The sequence below is a fragment of the Aedes aegypti genome, chromosome 3, assembly GCF_002204515.2.
Source record: "Aedes aegypti strain LVP_AGWG chromosome 3, AaegL5.0 Primary Assembly, whole genome shotgun sequence".
In the NCBI taxonomy this organism is placed as follows: domain Eukaryota; kingdom Metazoa; phylum Arthropoda; class Insecta; order Diptera; family Culicidae; genus Aedes; species Aedes aegypti.
In genome coordinates, this window is record NC_035109.1 from 2,032,151 (window position 1) to 2,053,265 (window position 21,115).

The window sequence follows — 21,115 nt, forward strand, 5'->3', positions numbered from 1 at the left end:
GCTTTAGCTGAAATCAAACGTCTGATAGCTTTGGCGTTCACTACAGGAAAGAGACCGAGCCTGCTTTCCAATTTCCACAGTAGCCTACCTTTTCCGTACTAAATTCCCTTTTTTTATCTCTCTGTTTTTACAGTCCTTTCCTCAACTCGCGACAACTCCTCGAAAGTTTCCCCTGCAGCAGATTTTAGTGTGTTGTGTGCAATGTTCTAAATGTGTTTAACAATTATGATTACATCTTCAAAAAATGTGAATATGTCTATGAAAAGCTAATACAACCCTAATAAAAATGCAATATTTTAAAATCATCATTAGACATCTATGAAATAGAATGGAATGTCTGTGGTGCCAACGAATCCTTCAGCATCCTTGGGTAGAAATGTTTTTGGTACAGACCTGATCGAATTCGCCCCACACAGATAAACATATTTAAATTTTAATGTAGCGTAAACAGAAAAGTATAGTAAAAGTAAATCAAGTTCATCTATATTTACAGCACAGACAAACAGACGTAACACTTAGAACAAATCTCAATTCAAATCATAGTCACGAGGACATATACGCCCAGTGCTAAAATCGGTGTATTTGGCCGACAGGCCAACAGATGGCGGCAGTGTGTAAATGTCAAACACGAACAAAAACGACGCGAGCGCTGCAGGTGGCGGATTGGCCACCTACAATATTTTTGAATCGACCGTTAAAAAGGTCGATGGACAATGATGAGAGTGTGACGTCTGTTTGTCTGTGTTTACAGCATCACAGCTAAAAAGAGTTGAATATTACATGATCGTGTAAATTTAAAGTACATGAAAATAAAATGTAATTTTCAACATATTTTTAGCTGTGCAGTGATCAATTTGCCCCCAGATTACGGTACTAATTTAACGTGTAATACAAAAATTTGCAAATGTCATATTTTCTACAATCACAACCTATCATAGAAGAAGTGCCTGGTGGAATTGAATTAATTTCAAATCGATTTTTCTGTTAATTACATGGAAAATAAAAAAAGCAAGAATTTTTTTTTCAAAAGTACTGTAAAAACACAAATTTTTATTATTGGCAAAAATCGGTACCCAGAAGGGGCTTCAAGAAAAATAAAAAAAGAATAGAGATGCCCAAAAATAAAAATAAGAAAAAACAAAAATTAAAATTCATTAATTTGCGAATAAAAATAAATCATTGCCCAAAACGTGTTTAGATCGATTTTAGATAGCGAAAAATTATATTTAGATCGAAAACAATAATTTGGGTATTAGCGGGCACGCTGCCCTTCGGTGGTAATAAATTAGTAGTTAAATGTTATTTCGATTGTTTTTGTCTACGTCGTCCGGCTCAGTAAAAATAATCACAACGTAGGGAAGACATCCTGGCCGAAACAGAGGGTTAAGTGTGCATGATCAAACAAACTGACAAATTGAACATAGATCAGGTTTCTATTTTTATTCGGCATAATGGTTTTGGATTTTCTGCCTCAACGGTAACAACTTTGAACATATTTTCGATGTGATTCAAGAAAGTTGGTACCACATTATAAATTTCTAATGATTTTGAAATGTTCAACAATAAATATTTTTAGTCATAATTTGTGGGGGCCGTGTTATTTCGTAATGATGGATTCTCGGTATATAGTGAGTCAACGTTCTGAGTAGGCCGTGAGTCTGTTATATCTTTATTTTAGTTACATTAGCATTAGCATTAGCATTAGCATTAAGCATTTCGCACAAATTCGTAGATGGTACTGTCCTAGACCAGTGCATTGTATGAGGGTTGCCTCCTTCACGTCCGTTACAAAAGTCAGACATTTGGGACTAACCTCCAACTCTTAGACAAGATTGACGCAACCTCCAACAGTCGAGAGCTGTCCTGCTCACATCTTTGCGAAAGCAGGGAAATGGGAAAGGATGATTGATTGAACACCTACCTAAGAAAGATGCAGAGAACTCTACGATCTCTCATATGTGTTACGGGATGTTGTGGAATGTTGATGGAAAGGTTAGTGCCATGGGATACGTTTGGTAGACGTTGGCAGACAAATTAATTATTCACGCCTTGCGATCATGCGCTGCTGATTAGAACAAACTCACCAAATTCCTCTTTCGAAGCTCCTCTTAATCCGCCGCAATTCTCAAAGTGGGAACCAAACACTTCCGCAGTCGTCCGTTCAGCTGATCAAAGTCATTGTTTGCCATTTTTTCTTTTCCACAATATTTTATTTAAAAGCGATTAAAACACGTGTAAAACAGGAAGGAAAACGCTGATATTCTCACCGGCCAAATTAGAAAAAAAAAAATAGAAAAAAAGAGCCGAGATGTAACGTGGCAGCAAAACCAAAACACGTCCACTCGCGTGCACAGCCTACTCAGATCATATCTTTATTTTAGTTACATTGCAATAAAATGAAAACAAAAAAGAACTTTCTTCAATTTTATGCTCCCATAATTATATTTCCGAGAAGAACTATTCAAAATACATCTAGACGCTTAGTATCAAACACGATGTTGCTCTGCTGGACATTTATACTGGTAAGATAAGTTAAGTTGGCGATTATCCAACGATCAGATATTCAACTTCATCGACGAATTTCTAGATCGATAGCAATCCCATATGGGACAGTTATGCTTTTATGGGCATAAATGTGGTACAAATTATTTAAAAATACTTTGTCGAAGACACCAAACCATGCATATTCAGAGTACTAGAGATTTTGGCCGTCGTAAACAGCGATCTGCCCCAGTGTGGGCTTTTAATATGCGAGGATCAAGAGCCATGGCCCCCTTGGACTCCCCGTAAATACAGACCTGAGAGAGAGGAGACAGCTGGCTTAGATGGCGAGCTCCCAAAAGTCAAGGAAACCTGTACATTTGAAGGGCAGAGTGTGAAAAATCGTCAAAACTTGACCAAGCTAAAACTGCTTTCTGCTCTCCGAACCATTGTGCACAACCCAAACATGAGAATAAGAAATCAAAGAAGCCAGGAAAATAAGCCTATTGTCAGTGAGCTGTCTCCTCTCTCTCAGATACAGACCTGCTAGCTGGAAAACCACATTCGAGTGCACTCTTAAAATGCTTACTACAAAGCATAATCAATTCAATGCAGGCAAAAACCAAATAATCAGACAATTTCTGGCCCTATGTTAGTTAGAAACATAATTTAGAAAAGTTTTAAAAGGCAAATGCATAGTTTGGACTAAGCATTACTTTTCTTTAACTTGATAATAAATCTTCGAGCTGTTTAGATGAATAGTTATACAGGGTGTTAGGTTCGTGAGTGCAGACATTTTAAGGGGTGATAGAGGACCATGTTAGATGAAAAAAATCGTTCTACGGATATGGTCAATTCTTAACTGTTACCGAGTTATTAAACATTTAATGTTTTAGGATATGTTTGCCTTTAAGTGGTTATAACTTTGGAATAGTTCAACGAATCTCAATTCTCTTGCTTCCATTTGAAAGCTAATTAAATTTCCAATCTACTAACAACTTTACATCTAATGGGTTTTGCAAATAAATTCATTTTTAAGAGCAAATAAGTTCAAAGGTAGTGATTTTTCTCTTGTTTTTGTCAGTTTACTTTAAAAAATGCGTAATAAATTTCATGCTTGTCTTAAGCAAAGTTGTGTGCTTCAAGCTGCTCTACAATTCGTTCTTTGACACCAAACTTCTATCTCTACGCGTTCTCTTGCAATTTTGATTTGAACACGCCACTTTGGGTCATAAATTTTGGTCCGTAAACGCAACAGGTAACAGTTCATTTCACCCCACTGTGTTGCAAAACTTGACGCATTGTTTGCATCCGCGCACAGCACACTTGATCTCAGGTTTAGACAACAACAGCTTGGCGCGTATGATTAAGCACACGCTGCTGTGCGTTCTTTTGCATGCTGTTTGAAACTTAAAATAAATCGATTTTGTCCGATGGAAATCAACTTTTTAAAATGTTGAAGGAGTGTAGTAAAACATTGATCGGTTTGTTATTTTTCTGTTGATGGTTGATCTGAATTGTAAGCAATAATTGTCATTGCTCGTAGAGTTAATGTTTCAAAGTACTGCATAACAGTATTGATGAAACAACATTGAACATACAGAAAATGTTTATCTGGTTGATTCATATCAGTTTATTTGAAGGCTCTGTGCAATGTTCCAAAGACTGCAAGGATGCTGCTAAACATTTGGAAGCAGTAACACGCTTACGATACTTAAAAGCTTTGAGTGTATCCCAGTCCCAATTTTACTGTGAATCTCATTCAACTGTTAACGCCGGGAGTTAAATTGTTTAATGATTCATTCAAAAATAACCTAGATACTTTGCTAGAAGTTTCCCCAGCCCTATTAACTATTCAAGAATATCTCGAGAAATTAATTCAGGGATGCATCCAGTCATTTGAAAAAAAAAGTGTCTACACCGAGGAATTGTCAAATAAACTCTTCTATGAATTTTTCAGCTCTTCTTTAAGAAATTGTTCATGGTAACACTTACCAAATTTGTAGTGGAATTCGTTTAAAAGTGCTTACTAAATTCATCCTGATATTTACTGAGGTATTCGTGTTGAAATTTATCTAGGGATTACAACATGAATCTCTCAGGTTCTCTTATAAAAGCAGGATAATCGTCAACAAATTCAAACTGGATTTTCTCCAGATGTTTTTTGAGGAATACATGTAATTTTCAATTCAATTCTTCTCAAATTATCCAACAAATTCTTCATAGAGGTGCTGAAAAATGTTTGAAACAAGAAATCTCATGAGGATATCGATGAATGAGTTGATGCAAAAATTGAATTCCAGAAATCCTTGAAAAAATCTTCAATAGACTCGATGGAAAAATGTCTGATAATATTCCTTGAAGAACCACTCGAAGTTTGGTTAATTGTGTTTACTTTAAAGATCCATTCCTCCAAAATTGATCTGGAAATTCTTCCAGAGTTTCTCCAGGAATTTTTCTATACATTCTTTCGGAGTTCTTCCAGTTATTCTTCCGAAGTACCTCTGGAGCTCCACCGGTAGTTTCTCAACAGTTCTTCCGAAAAAGTCTCCAGAGCTCCACCAAGAATTTGTTCTTCGGCAATTCCTTGGGACTTCATCCGGGTACTCTTAGGGAGTTTCTTCTGGAATTCTTTCGAAGCTCCACTGATTTTTTTTTTCAGACGGTGCTTTCTAAATTCCTCTGGAATCCCTCCCACAATTTCTCCGGAGCTCCTCCAGGAACTGTACTGTAGTTCCTTTAGGAATTTACACGCGATTTGCTTCAAGAATCTGGCAGCTTCACCAGAAATTCTACCGCAGTTTCTCCAGGAATCCTGCCGGTTGTTCCTCCGAGAATTTTCCAAGAATATACCCGAGAGTTTTCTTGGAAGGCCTCCGGGAGTTTCTCCAAAAATTTCTTCAGGAGTTCTTGCACAAATTCCTTTGAGAGGTCCTCCAAGAATTTCTGAGGATTCCTTTCCCGGGAATTTCTTCAAAATTTTCATAGGGAGTTCCTTCAAGAATCCCTTGAGACCTCATCCTAAAATTCCTGAGTTCGTAGGAAGTCGCTATGAAGAAAATCCAATGGAATTCCCTGTAGAGCTCTGGAGGAACTCCGGAGGATATGCTGGATGGAATTCAGAAGAATTACTGCAACAATTTTGGAAGAATTTCTTGAGCAACTCCGGAGGAATTACCGTTGAAGCTACGAAGGAATTATCGGAGGAACTCTGAAGGAACCCTGGACAAATTCGTACAGAACACTTAAGGAACTCCTTAGCCGAGTGGTTAGAGTCCGCGGCTACAAAGCAAAGCCATGCTGAAGGTGTCTGGGTTCGATTCCCGGTCGGTTCAGGATCTTTTTGTAGTGGAAGTTTCCTTGACTTCCCTGGGCATAGAGTATCATCGTACTTGCCAAACGAGATACGAATGCGAAAATGACAACTTTGACAAAGAAAGCTCTCAGTTAATAACTGTGGAAGTGCTCATAAGAACACTAAGCTGAGATGCAGGCCCTGTCCTAGTGAAGACTTTAATGCCAAAATGAAGAACAAGACTAAAGGAACTCCGAAAGAAAACCAGGAGAAACTCTTGAAGAATTCGCGGAGGAACTCTGGAGAAACTTCGAATCAAAATCCTGAAGGAACTATGGAGGAAATCCTGGAGGAATCTGGTGGGGTTTGACTGTAACTCTTAATCGTTCTGATTTAACGGCTACGCAGTCTTTCAGAAAATGAAACGAGGTTTATAACTTGCCCAACGTTTCGAACCGGGGGTGGTGTCTTGGAACTTTGGAGATATTTCTGGAGGATCCTTGAAGAACTCCGAGGATTTTCTGGAGGAACTCCGAAAGAATTCCTAGATCCATAAAGGGATTTCCGGCAAAAAAATTTGAAAGAATTCTTGGAGAAATTTCTAGAGAAACTACGATGGAACTCTTTGAGAAACTCTGAAAGAATTCCTGGAGAAAATCCGAAAGAACTCCTGGAGAAACTTGGAAGCCCGGAGTACTTTGAAAAATTCCCGGTGGAGCTCTGGGGGATTTCCAGAAGGAAGTCTGCAGGAATTCCTGGATGAATGCCCAAAACAGCTCTGAAGGAATTCCTGGAGGAACTCTTAAAAAATCCTGGAGGAATTCCGGATGAATTGCTGGAGGAACTCCGGACAAATTGCTGAAGGAACTCCAGAAGAACTGCTGGAGATCTGCTGAGGAATTTACGAGAGCAATCTGGAAAAAATCCTGGAAGAATTTCTGAAAATACTACGGAATAACTCCAAAAGGAGCTATGAAGGAAATCCAATGGAATTCTCTGTAGAGCTCTGGAGGATAAGCTGGATACAATCCAGAAGAAGTACTAGAAAAACTCCGGAGGAATTTCTGGAGCAACTCAGAAGGAATTATCGTTAAAGCTACGAAGGAATTCTCGGAGGAACTCTGAAGGAACCCTGGACAAGTTCCTAGAGAATCTCCAAAGCAAATCCTCCCCCCCCCCCAACTACGGAGCAATTCCTGTAGGAATTCGAAGGCGTTCTTATAGAAACTCCGGATGTGTTTCTTGAGGAACTCCGGAGGCGTTTCTAGAGGAATTTCTGGAGAAACTATGGAGGAAATTCGGAAAAGTTAGCGTTGGAGCTCCAGAGGAACTTTTCAGGAATAACTGGATGAGGAATAGCTTGAGTACCTCCAAAGGATTTACTGAAATAACTTTGGAAGAATTTTCAGTGGAGAATTTTCCGAGAAGTTGCTGATTGAAATCCAGATGAATTGCCTGAGGAAAGGCGGAATAATTTTTGGAAGGATTTGAAAAAAATCCTGGAGGAACTCCGGAAGAACTTCACGAGGAACTCTTGAGGAATTCCGGGAAGGAAGTCTAGAGGAATTTCCGAAGAAACTCTTGAGACATTTCCTGAGAAATTCTGCAGAAATCCTCGAAGGGAATGTAGGGAATTTTTTGAAGTAGCTTCAGAAGAATTCCTTGTGGAACTCTGGAGCATTTCCAAGGAATTATTTGAGGAACTCTGGATAATTCCTGGAGAAATTCCGAAAAAAGGAGGAACCACGGAAGAAATGCGAAGGAATTCCTTGTAGAGCTCCATAAGAATTCCCGGAGGAATGTTTGGAATTTCTCCAGAGGCATTTCTGAAGGAAATTCCTGAAGGAAATCCTCGGCGAGGAATATCTAGAGAAAATTCCCACAGAAATTCCTAGGAGAAATCCCTGGATGAATTTCCTGGAGCAAATCCTTGGATTAAATTCTGGATGAATTTCTGTAGCTAATCTCCAGAGCTATTAATGGAGGGATTTCGGAGGAATTGATGTAAGAAATCCCCAAGGAAAATTATGGACAAAATCTCTGGATGAAATTCCCGGATCAATTCTTGGAGGAAATACTTAGGTCTTAGACGAGTTCTTGGAGGAAATCTCCGAAGGAATTCCTAGGGAAAAACCCCGGCTTCGTGGCCTTGCGTTTAGCGGCGTCAGTCGTTTAGGCGAATTGTACCACGAAGCGTGGGTTCGATTCCCGCTCCAGTCGGTGGAAACTTTTCGTCAAACGAAAAATTCATCACTGGGCCAATGGGTGTTCAGTGTTGTCCGTTGCCTAATGTTCGTGATTGTTCAGTCTGTGCAGCCTTTGGCTGAAGACGGTGTAAATTGTCTTTTTTTAAATCCCGGAGTAATTCTTGGAGGATATCTGATGCAAATCCCAAACATTTCCTGGAGGAAATCTCTGGAAAAATTCTCAGAAAAATCGCCGATATAACTTCTGAAGAGTGAGAATTCATCCACAGAGTAATTCCTAAAGAAAATCTCCGGAGGAATTCTTGGAAAACATTTCCGGAGGAATTTCGGGAGGAAATCCCCGGAGGTGCTACTTGAGGTACCTCTCTTAGCAATTTCTAGAGGTAATCCCTGGAGGAATTCCAAAAACGAATTGCTGGAGAAAATCTCCGGGGGAGTTCTTGGGGGAATCCCCGGAGGAATTCATAGAGCAAATTGCCAGACCAGTTTCTGGAGGAAATCCTCGGCGTAATTGCTATTACAGATCTCCTGGGGATTTCCTGGAGAAAATCTCCGAATGAGTTCTTGAGGGATATCCCCGTAGGAATCGTTGAAATTGGCGAAGAAAATTCCTGGGTGAAATTTCCGAAGAAATTTCTGTGGGAAATCTCCGGATAAATTCTCTAAAATAATGCCCGAAAGAATTTCTTGACAAAATCTTTTGAAGAAATTCCTGGATAATATCGCAAAGACACTGTCAGCTATTCGCAGGAATTTCTTAGGGCCTTCTTTTGGAGACTTTTTCAGTCAATTTATCCGGGATCTGCTCCAGAAATTTCGCTGGGGATTTGCACCAGAGATTTTTTCCAAGAATTCCTCCGGTGATTTCCACCAAAAACTCCGGTTATTTTATCCAGGAATTTCTTCAAAAGATTTTGTCAAGAAATTCTTTCGGGCATTTTTTCAGAGAATTTATCCGGAGATTTCCCACAGAAGTTTCTTCGGAAATTTCACCCAGGAATTTCTTCGGCAATTTCAACGATTCCTACGGGGATATCCCTCAAAAACTCATTCGGAGATTTTCTCCAGGAAATCCCCAGGAGATCTGTAATAGCAATTACGCCGAGGATTTCCTCCAGAAACTCGTCTGGCAATTTGCTCTATGAATTCCTCCGGGGATTCCCCCAAGAACTCCTCCGGGGATTTTCTCCAGGAATTTCTCCAGCAATTTGTTTTTGGAATTCCTCCAGGGATTACCTCTAGAAATTGCTACGAGAGGTACCTCAAGTAGCACCTCCGGGGATTTCCTCCCGAAATTCCTCCGGAAATGTTTTCCAAGAATTCCTCTGGAGATTTTCTTTAGGAATTCCTCTGTGGATGAATTCTCACTCTTCAGAAGTTATATCGGCGATTTTTCTGAGAATTTTTCCAGAGATTTCCTCCAGGAAATGTTTGGGATTTGCATCAGATATCCTCCAAGAATTACTCCGGGATTTTCTCAACGAATTCCTCAGGGAATTCCCAATAGCGATTTCTCCGGGTATTTCTTTCAGAATTTGTTTCAGAAAACATTCCAGGGATATCTTCAGAAATTCCGCCGGGGTTTTTCCCTAGGAATTCCTTTGGAGATTTCCTCCAAGAACTCGTCTAAGACCTAAGTATTTCCTCCAAGAATTGATCCGGGAATTTCATCCAGAGATTTTGTTCATAATTTTCTTCGGGGATTTCTTACATCAATTCCTCCGAAATCCCTCCATTAATAGCTCTGGAGATTAGCTACAGAAATTCATCCAGAATTTCCTCCAAGGATTTGCTCCAGGAAATTCATCTAGGGATTTCTCCTAGGAATTTCTGTGGGAATTTTCTCTAGATATTCCTCGCCGAGGATTTCCTTCAGGAATTTCCTTCAGAAATGCCTCTGGAGAAATTCCAAACATTCCTCCGGGAATTCTTATGGAGCTCTACAAGGAATTCCTTCGCATTTCTTCCGTGGTTCCTCCTTTTTTCGGAATTTCTCCAGGAATTATCCAGAGTTCCTCAAATAATTCCTTGGAAATGCTCCAGAGTTCCACAAGGAATTCTTCTGAAGCGACTTCAAAAAATTCCCTACATTCCCTTCGAGGATTTCTGCAGAATTTCTCAGGAAATGTCTCAAGAGTTTCTTCGGAAATTCCTCTAGACTTCCTTCCCGGAATTCCTCAAGAGTTCCTCGTGAAGTTCTTCCGGAGTTCCTCCAGGATTTTTTTCAAATCCTTCCAAAAATTATTCCGCCTTTCCTCAGGCAATTCATCTGGATTTCAATCAGCAACTTCTCGGAAAATTCTCCACTGGAAATTCTTCCAAAGTTATTTCAGTAAATCCTTTGGAGGTACTCAAGCTATTCCTCATCCAGTTATTCCTGAAAAGTTCCTCTGGAGCTCCAACGCTAACTTTTCCGAATTTCCTCCATAGTTTCTCCAGAAATTCCTCTAGAAACGCCTCCGGAGTTCCTCAAGAAACACATCCGGAGTTTCTATAAGAACGCCTTCGAATTCCTACAGGAATTGCTCCGTAGTTGGGGGGGGGGAGGATTTGCTTTGGAGATTCTCTAGGAACTTGTCCAGGGTTCCTTCAGAGTTCCTCCGAGAATTCCTTCGTAGCTTTAACGATAATTCCTTCTGAGTTGCTCCAGAAATTCCTCCGGAGTTTTTCTAGTACTTCTTCTGGATTGTATCCAGCTTATCCTCCAGAGCTCTACAGAGAATTCCATTGGATTTCCTTCATAGCTCCTTTTGGAGTTATTCCGTAGTATTTTCAGAAATTCTTCCAGGATTTTTTCCAGATTGCTCTCGTAAATTCCTCAGCAGATCTCCAGCAGTTCTTCTGGAGTTCCTTCAGCAATTTGTCCGGAGTTCCTCCAGCAATTCATCCGGAATTCCTCCAGGATTTTTTAAGAGTTCCTCCAGGAATTCCTTCAGAGCTGTTTTGGGCATTCATCCAGGAATTCCTGCAGACTTCCTTCTGGAAATCCCCCAGAGCTCCACCGGGAATTTTTCAAAGTACTCCGGGCTTCCAAGTTTCTCCAGGAGTTCTTTCGGATTTTCTCCAGGAATTCTTTCAGAGTTTCTCAAGGAGTTCCATCGTAGTTTCTCTAGAAATTTCTCCAAGAATTCTTTCAAATTTTTTTGCCGGAAATCCCTTTATGGATCTAGGAATTCTTTCGGAGTTCCTCCAGAAAATCCTCGGAGTTCTTCAAGGATCCTCCAGAAATATCTCCAAAGTTCCAAGACACCACCCCCGGTTCGAAACGTTGGGCAAGTTATAAACCTCGTTTCATTTTCTGAAAGACTGCGTAGCCGTTAAATCAGAACGATTAAGAGTTACAGTCAAACCCCACCAGATTCCTCCAGGATTTCCTCCATAGTTCCTTCAGGATTTTGATTCGAAGTTTCTCCAGAGTTCCTCCGCGAATTCTTCAAGAGTTTCTCCTGGTTTTCTTTCGGAGTTCCTTTAGTCTTGTTCTTCATTTTGGCATTAAAGTCTTCACTAGGACAGGGCCTGCATCTCAGCTTAGTGTTCTTATGAGCACTTCCACAGTTATTAACTGAGAGCTTTCTTTGTCAAAGTTGTCATTTTCGCATTCGTATCTCGTTTGGCAAGTACGATGATACTCTATGCCCAGGGAAGTCAAGGAAACTTCCACTACAAAAAGATCCTGAACCGACCGGGAATCGAACCCAGACACCTTCAGCATGGCTTTGCTTTGTAGCCGCGGACTCTAACCACTCGGCTAAGGAGTTCCTTAAGTGTTCTGTACGAATTTGTCCAGGGTTCCTTCAGAGTTCCTCCGATAATTCCTTCGTAGCTTCAACGGTAATTCCTCCGGAGTTGCTCAAGAAATTCTTCCAAAATTGTTGCAGTAATTCTTCTGAATTCCATCCAGCATATCCTCCGGAGTTCCTCCAGAGCTCTACAGGGAATTCCATTGGATTTTCTTCATAGCGACTTCCTACGAACTCAGGAATTTTAGGATGAGGTCTCAAGGGATTCTTGAAGGAACTCCCTATGAAAATTTTGAAGAAATTCCCGGGAAAGGAATCCTCAGAAATTCTTGGAGGACCTCTCAAAGGAATTTGTGCAAGAACTCCTGAAGAAATTTTTGGAGAAACTCCCGGAGGCCTTCCAAGAAAACTCTCGGGTATATTCTTGGAAAATTCTCGGAGGAACAACCGGCAGGATTCCTGGAGAAACTGCGGTAGAATTTCTGGTGAAGCTGCCAGATTCTTGAAGCAAATCGCGTGTAAATTCCTAAAGGAACTACAGTACAGTTCCTGGAGGAGCTCCGGAGAAATTGTGGGAGGGATTCCAGAGGAATTTAGAAAGCACCGTCTGAAAAAAAAAAATCAGTGGAGCTTCGAAAGAATTCCAGAAGAAACTCCCTAAGAGTACCCGGATGAAGTCCCAAGGAATTGCCGAAGAACAAATTCTTGGTGGAGCTCTGGAGACTTTTTCGGAAGAACTGTTGAGAAACTACCGGTGGAGCTCCAGAGGTACTTCGGAAGAATAACTGGAAGAACTCCGAAAGAATGTATAGAAAAATTCCTGGAGAAACTCTGGAGGAATTTCCAGATCAATTTTGGAGGAATGGATCTTTAAAGTAAACACAATTAACCAAACTTCGAGTGGTTCTTCAAGGAATATTATCAGACATTTTTCCATCGAGTCTATTGAAGATTTTTTCAAGGATTCCTGGAATTCAATTTTTGCATCAACTCATTCATCGATATCCTCATGAGATTTCTTGTTTCAAACATTTTTCAGCACCTCTATGAAGAATTTGTTGGATAATTTGAGAAGAATTGAATTGAAAATTACATGTATTCCTCAAAAAACATCTGGAGAAAATCCAGTTTGAATTTGTTGACGATTATCCTGCTTTTATAAGAGAACCTGAGAGATTCATGTTGTAATCCCTAGATAAATTTCAACACGAATACCTCAGTAAATATCAGGATGAATTTAGTAAGCACTTTTAAACGAATTCCACTACAAATTTGGTAAGTGTTACCATGAACAATTTCTTAAAGAAGAGCTGAAAAATTCATAGAAGAGTTTATTTGACAATTCCTCGGTGTAGACACTTTTTTTTTCAAATGACTGGATGCATCCCTGAATTAATTTCTCGAGATATTCTTGAATAGTTAATAGGGCTGGGGAAACTTCTAGCAAAGTATCTAGGTTATTTTTGAATGAATCATTAAACAATTTAACTCCCGGCGTTAACAGTTGAATGAGATTCACAGTAAAATTGGGACTGGGATACACTCAAAGATTTTAAGTATCGTAAGCGTGTTACTGCTTCCAAATGTTTAGCAGCATCCTTGCAGTCTTTGGAACATTGCACAGAGCCTTCAAATAAACTGATATGAATCAACCAGATAAACATTTTCTGTATGTTCAATGTTGTTTCATCAATACTGTTATGCAGTACTTTGAAACATTAACTCTACGAGCAATGACAATTATTGCTTACAATTCAGATCAACCATCAACAGAAAAATAACAAACCGATCAATGTTTTACTACACTCCTTCAACATTTTAAAAAGTTGATTTCCATCGGACAAAATCGATTTATTTTAAGTTTCAAACAGCATGCAAAAGAACGCACAGCAGCGTGTGCTTAATCATACGCGCCAAGCTGTTGTTGTCTAAACCTGAGATCAAGTGTGCTGTGCGCGGATGCAAACAATGCGTCAAGTTTTGCAACACAGTGGGGTGAAATGAACTGTTACCTGTTGCGTTTACGGACCAAAATTTATGACCCAAAGTGGCGTGTTCAAATCAAAATTGCAAGAGAACGCGTAGAGATAGAAGTTTGGTGTCAAAGAACGAATTGTAGAGCAGCTTGAAGCACACAACTTTGCTTAAGACAAGCATGAAATTTATTACGCATTTTTTAAAGTAAACTGACAAAAACAAGAGAAAAATCACTACCTTTGAACTTATTTGCTCTTAAAAATGAATTTATTTGCAAAACCCATTAGATGTAAAGTTGTTAGTAGATTGGAAATTTAATTAGCTTTCAAATGGAAGCAAGAGAATTGAGATTCGTTGAACTATTCCAAAGTTATAACCACTTAAAGGCAAACATATCCTAAAACATTAAATGTTTAATAACTCGGTAACAGTTAAGAATTGACCATATCCGTAGAACGATTTTTTTCATCTAACATGGTCCTCTATCACCCCTTAAAATGTCTGCACTCACGAACCTAACACCCTGTATAGTTTTAATATAGTTTGTATACAAACTCTAGTGGAATTAGTGGTTTCAGTTATTTTCTCTAACAGTAGTTGGTCTTTGTGTTATACAAATTGAAAACATATTTTAGCGTAGCGAAATCCTCACCAAAAATTTCTAGGCATTCATGAATCAGTTTTTACGAAAATTGAGGTTTGACAGCAATCTGGTTGGTTGTTGATTTTCAGTTCGCATTTTCTGTTAATAACGGTCTGGAGAGCACCGTGCTTTTGTATGCTTTCAAAATGTCATTGCCTACTTACATGATTAAATTCTATTTCATTAAACTTATGACTGACATGCATGCAGCCTACTATTTAAGACACATTTAACTGTGCCATTCGGAACCGAACCTACCTGAGTGAATGTTGTCCGATGCCGCCTTCGGGCCGGAGTCGGACAGGATGCCGTCGTGGGCGTGTGGCCGGCGTGCTGAGGCAGGGACGAGATACCACTTCCGGGTGACGAGATGCTACCGGACACCGACGAAAGTCCACTGTTTGGTTCGGGTTTTAGTTTTTTAAAAGCACCTTCCGCTGGAACGATGGATGAAACGAGAAAATTCGACATTAGCACACGTGTGTTGATGGGCCAGCAGCGAAAACAGGAAACTTCCAGCCCGAATGTAAAAGTTGAGGAAACGGCGAGGGAAGGATATCTTTCGTCGGAATCAGGACGAGGGGTGGTTGAGGGCGATGGTGCGGCCGGCGGTTCGAGTCAAGTGCATTTTCAATTTGTTGTCCCAGCGGGTTGTAGCAATTGTCGAGGGGATGACGGATGACATACATTAAATAGGTAGAATTTGAAATTTGATGACCCAGTCTATAAGCGGGGTTGCGAAACTGTAGCAGAACGTCTAATGATGGGTGTACCATATGGACCATAAATAATAAACTCGTAGAGCTGGTTGATGTTTGGGCTGATTCATCTGATTTTTATGATGGTTTCTTTGATGTCCTTTAGATCAGTTCATAATTGATACTGCACACTGGCATGAAAGGCGACTTTGATGGCACATTTTTTTTTTTTCATTTGGGGAAAGAACACACTGGGCGAAATGAAAACTACTCGGCGAATTTTAACCGAGAAATTACATTTTTCATGCTGGAATCTTCCTATTGGGCTTTGCACTGTTTTGATTTTGTTTGCAATTTTGACGTTTACTAGCCATGTTGTTTACTAATTTCATGAAAGAATAATTTCTGTACGGAGTCCCTTTAAGCTTATCATGTCATAGAGTCAGGTGCAATGTCCCAATAATAAAAAAAATACCGTGAAGCACCGAGAAAAAAGCCAGAATAAAAAAAAAACAAAAGCATCAATTCTCGCTTGAATGAAAAAGTACGTTCATATATATCCATTGGATGGCTTCTGATGGTGGTATTGACACGTGGACGAAGCTGGGGGTAAATGGGCACTATCCTCCGTAAGCACTCTTGATTGCAACAACACATCAGCATGCTCCATTAAACAGTGATGGGGAGAAAAACAATGCCAGGCTTTTATCCCGAAAATGACACCACCCAATCCACTCTCAGCCGTGCACTTTGCCTGACGACGTACAACATAGCAGGCTCTGAGTGCTATCTTCTCCTTCCCCTGCCCACCGCAATGCATCATAGACTTAACGGAGAAAACAGTAATAAAGAGCTAAAAAGCTTTTGATAACAACTTTATGAATTGACAAACAAACTTTATATGCAGCTTTTATCTCTTTTTTCTGCGAACCAGAGGCCATTGTTCGCTGTCATCATCCATCTCGCATGAAAAAATGAAATGTAGAAGGACAAAAAATCAAAGTGTAATGGCCGGCGAGCATCAATTACTCTTCCCTCTGTGTTACAATAAATCTAGTAGGCTTGCAATTGATCCTGGTCATGGTTTTTGCCCACCTACTATGATGGCGGTTTCCAATCAAGGCCATCTGATGCTGGCGACAGAAATCCACGTGGCGACATCACTCAACGCATAATCACGTACGATCGATTGCTCTTACTGGCGAACGTTGCCTCCAACTGACCAACCGCGTCGCCATCATTTTCAGGACGCCAAGCAGCACACCGAATTTAGGTTTAGCCTATTACTATGTAATTACCGGCGCTCTGATAATCGACAATTTAATTACAATTAATTTATTAATTAGTATTATTTAAATGGATACCGCCAATTGATTGCGCGATTATGGCCCGGATCAAAACGCGACACTAATATGCCATTCATAGCGGGGCAGCCCAGTGGATCACGTGGTAAAACGGTGCGGTGTTCGTGGAAGCCATCCCGCGGTGGTGGTGATGGACTGACTGGTGGGGAAGCGATGTGTCAACGGACGCATGTGTGTTTTTGTTTGTCTGGAGATTCAATGCGCTTTTGATGAGAATGACTAGATTATCGTTGAAATTGGGAATTTGAATTGGACATATTCATGCCAATTCAATAACAATGCACTTGATAAATAATTCTTGCAATTTCGTATCGCACTCTTTCACTCCTCCATGAAATTAGTAAACAACAAGGCCAGTAAACGTCAAAATCCCATACAAAATCAAAACAGTGCAGAGACCCATTCTCCTTCACGTCTTCGGCCTACTTTTCAGCATTCGCACACAATAGTGCATGAAATGACATCTCTTTTCAATTGCGTACCTATTAGAAAAACAAAAAGCGATTTCTTTGCTGATTCCTTGTCTGAATTTTCCATGCGTCAAGATAGGCCAAGAAATTGCTTTTCAACAGCAAACTTGGCTTATTACGCAACTCTTTATGATTTCCGATACCATAAAGTGGAGTGAAGTTGATCACTTCTGTACGACTCTGGTCTATAAAATCTGGTGGTAAATATTTTCAAAACTTGAACTAATGTGACGCTTATCGAACTATCTGAACATAATTGTGACACAAAGATGGAATAAAATATATGCAAAATACATAAAATAGAATACAACTAACATATTTGAAAGTTAGTTGTATTCTACTTTTACGTAAACAACGTATAAGACTTTTTTTAGAATTTCAAACACTTACTTCTGACGGCTTAAAATTCATGATTATAGATATATCATAATTTTAGTTTTTGATAGAGGAAACACTCGAAAATTCGCATCAGTCTAGTGTAGTTTCAATTAGACAATAATGAAAACGGTCAATGTAGGCACTGATTTTGTAATGACGATTCTTTCGATCGTGGCGAAGATTCTGAAGTTTCTGCACGATTTGTTTGGAGAAATCTGAGGTCACTATTTATTTCAGTACACTTTTGATGATCTTGAACTAGACTACAACGTATATAAATTAGGTAAGAGTAACATTTCAATAAATAAATCCCAATAAATTATCATTGGACATAATTTATATAAATTAATGATCTATTCGCTAGCAATACATCATGAATAAGACTAGCAATTCCAGCAGAAACATAAATGCATCTCAAACCACTCGCACTGCCCAGAACGACGATTGCGTAATAATTGAAGACCCCATTCCAGTAATCGATCTGTGCTCTGATGATGAAAATGACCTCGAAACAAGTTCTAGACTCCGGAAAACTAGGCGAAAACGTTCCTCAACCTCTTCTTCAGAAATAGTTGGAGTTTCTTCTCAACCAAAAATCCGACATCGTGCACCATCACGTTCTGTGCCGCAGCGAAAGGCGATGGGAACTCAGTCATCCGAACAGCTCGCTGGATCATCGTCGCCAACGCCAGCATCCGTAAACTGTCCGATATGCTTCGAGTCCGTTTATCGTCGACAGGCCGCCTCGACCATTTGTGGGCATTTGTTCTGTAACGCGTGCATCACTGCGGAAATGCGCATCCGAAAGAAATGTCCCCTGTGCAAGCATCCTCTCAAATGGCAGCAAGTGCACCCGATCTATTTTAACTAGTGGTCGAAAAGTCATTGTAAATTAGTTTTATTTTGTAATAAATTGGTATATGGGCTCAGCATAAGTCTTTCATAACTTAAAGAATAAATAGAAAATTGGGGATTACAGCCTGATGTGATTCTATCAAAAACGTGGCGTGGCAATGTCAAAGCATGGGGAACGTCAATCATCTAAGGAGTAATGGCAGGTTTTAAAATTTCTTCAGATATTATAAATAGGGTAGGAAATTGTTACCTTTTTTCCCGATTAAGCTTTTTCCGGTCCTATTTGTGGCCTCAATCAGGATTAGATGTCTTTGATAATTTGATTGCGACGCCTGCTCTTGCGGGGACGAGCGATGAACACTTGTTTGTCGTACAATACGATTTTGAAATCATAACGCGAATCCGGTTATGCATGAATACCTGCACTGATACATTTGTCAGCTAAAACTTTGCTGAAGACCGTTCTCAAATCGGAGGCCTCAGTACTTAGTTATAGATATTTGTATTTTTGACTATAATAGTTGGGCTGTTCTGCAGGCATCACTGGGTATATTCACTAAAACATAGTAGCCATGGTTTGTGTGTGCTGTCTTTCGTGCCAGATGCAGCAATGCGTTGCCTGTTCAGAAGATTAATGAGCACTGATGAAGAATTTCCGATTGGATATACCTCAATAACTAATTACTGAGGCGTCTCATTTGAAAACGGGTTTCAGCAAAGTTGTATCTGACGAATGTATGGGCAATCACAATGACCGGTTGACTAAATTGCTTCCTTATTCCATATAAACTTTGAAAGGCTTGTCTCAAATCTCAATTTTCATCCAATTGAGCTCAAATTTTGAAAGGACACTCAGAATTTGGTCTAGAGTTGAATGAGCGGTGTGGAGCAAAAATGATTTTTTGAACTACCTTAGTAAATATATCATGGATCGCATAACCAACCATAGGAGACTCTCAAATCTTTATCCTGTCCCACTAACACCTTTCCATGACAACTGTGGAGATACAGAGGTACACTCGGTCCCTTGTAACAAAGGATTAGTTAGAGCAATATTCCTTCCCTTCCCCGCCGTTATTGATTTTTAAATTTTGTGCTCTCTATTTGTGCTGTATTGAAATGTAACAGAAAAATATACGAACATTTATTTTAGAAGACAAACTTATCACTTTGAGCGTCATTTTTCAAATGTACAACTGCTAATGCTTGTAGATCCTTTGGTATGTATTCCATTGAGTCCTTGGAGAACAAGAACATAAGTACTTAACCATAAAATATACTGCTAGCTTATATGAACGGTAAGGGGTTTGTGCCATATTAAAAACCATTAAAAGATTACTTATCGCACCAGTAGATTGAAGGTAGAAGTTTTTCAATGCACTAGAACACCTGTTCTGCCCATAACTGCATAACAGTCACATTCGACATTTTTGACATATTGGAGTTAATATCATCATATTTATCATCAAATGATAAATACTTTCGATCAACTTACTAAAATCTGTGAGATTGTTCTAGAAAATTCGAAAAAATACCAAGTTGTTTTGTCACATTGGTAATTATAACCGCATAACAGTCACATTGAAATTATAAATAAGCCTCGTAATGTAATAGCAATGAAATTTCTATCAAAACTATTTTCTGACTATTCACCTAGTATGGGATATGAGTTGTACAAAATATCAGTCTCAAATAAGCACTTTTGAGTTCCTGGTAATTTTTAGAAATTTTAGTTTCCTCCCATACTGCCATGAAATGCACACTTGGTATTCCATGTACTCAATGCTTACTTTTGTCGAATGTAACAAATATGCAGTTATGGGCAGTGTTGTACTCACTTAGTTACCAAAGCTGGGATCTTAACGTTTCAAACGCTTCTTTAAAATACAACAACCTTCTAGAATCCAGTATTGTGAGATATTCTTCTACTTAGAAATGATAAATTGATCTTCATTTACTCATGTAGAATGATATACCCAAACTCCAAGGAGTTCTTGGAAGACCTTAACCTGCACACATTTTAGCCTGATTAAGAACCAAATAGATCAATTACATGTTTAGGATACTGAAAAGCATGCGTGGTGCCCCGAGAGACTGTTATTACCAGGCCTGTGCATTTTCGAAAGCATCGAAACACGAAGGCTTGATTGTGTGTGATTCCTTCGAAACGTTTGAAATTAAATTTTACCTATTGTTTGCAATAGTAATGTATGTAACTAGTTAGGTAATAAATTAAGATAGAGAAATTATGCGGGTCACAACGTCGTTCATTTGAATTAATCAGCTCCTGAAGTTAGAGACTACCGATTGAAAGAGCAGCTCGCTGCGGTGAGGCTCTGATTTATGACGCGCGATGCACAAGCAGCACGAAAGAAATGAGAGACTATACGGTTGCTGCGATGAAAGGAAATGTTTGTCGGATTGAAACGAAACAGTTGAGTTTCAATTGAAAGGTAAGCTTGAGCCAGTCAGTTGGGGATCGAAAATGCTTTCTATAAAATGAAAATGTACGGCCCTGGTTATCACGAAAAAAAAACCTAGGAGAAATCTAAAAAAATCTTGATTTGAAGTTTTTGACTGAAAATTTCAATATAAACTATATTAAAATTACGCAATAGCACTGAAAAAACCTACAAAAACGCTAAAAAAGTTGGCCAAACTGTTCTCAACTAGTATTCAATTGTTATCGTTGTTATAATAAAAAATATTTAGAGTAAGGTGGGGCAAAAGTTCGACCTTAGTGGTATAATCAAAGTTTCCAGGAAAACAATAGCAGTTAAAACAAAACAAATACCGTACAGTGAACCTTCAACATATTGGCTATAATTTTGCTGAACAAACTTGTGTCAAAATATTTACCCATTTTTAGTTATAACAGTTTCAAAATTGATTGTCTTATTCGAACTTTTGCCCCACCGGTGGGGCAAGAGTTCGAATCTAGTGTGGGGCAAAAGTTTGCTGGCTAAAACACAAAATTTTGATCCTTTTATGACAGGCATACTTTACA

The 21,115-nt window shown here is 39.3% G+C and overlaps 1 protein-coding gene across 1 annotated transcript in view; it reads right to left on the reverse strand.

The window, feature by feature from the left end:
• The window catches only part of LOC5568551 (homeobox protein OTX2-A), a 171,565-nt gene that overhangs the window by 95,822 nt on the left and 54,628 nt on the right, over nt 1–21,115 (reverse strand). The window contains exon 2 of the mRNA XM_021851257.1: nt 14,602–14,780. Coding sequence (XP_021706949.1) covers nt 14,602–14,780 — 179 coding nt within the window. The remainder of the gene's footprint in view (nt 1–14,601; nt 14,781–21,115) is intronic.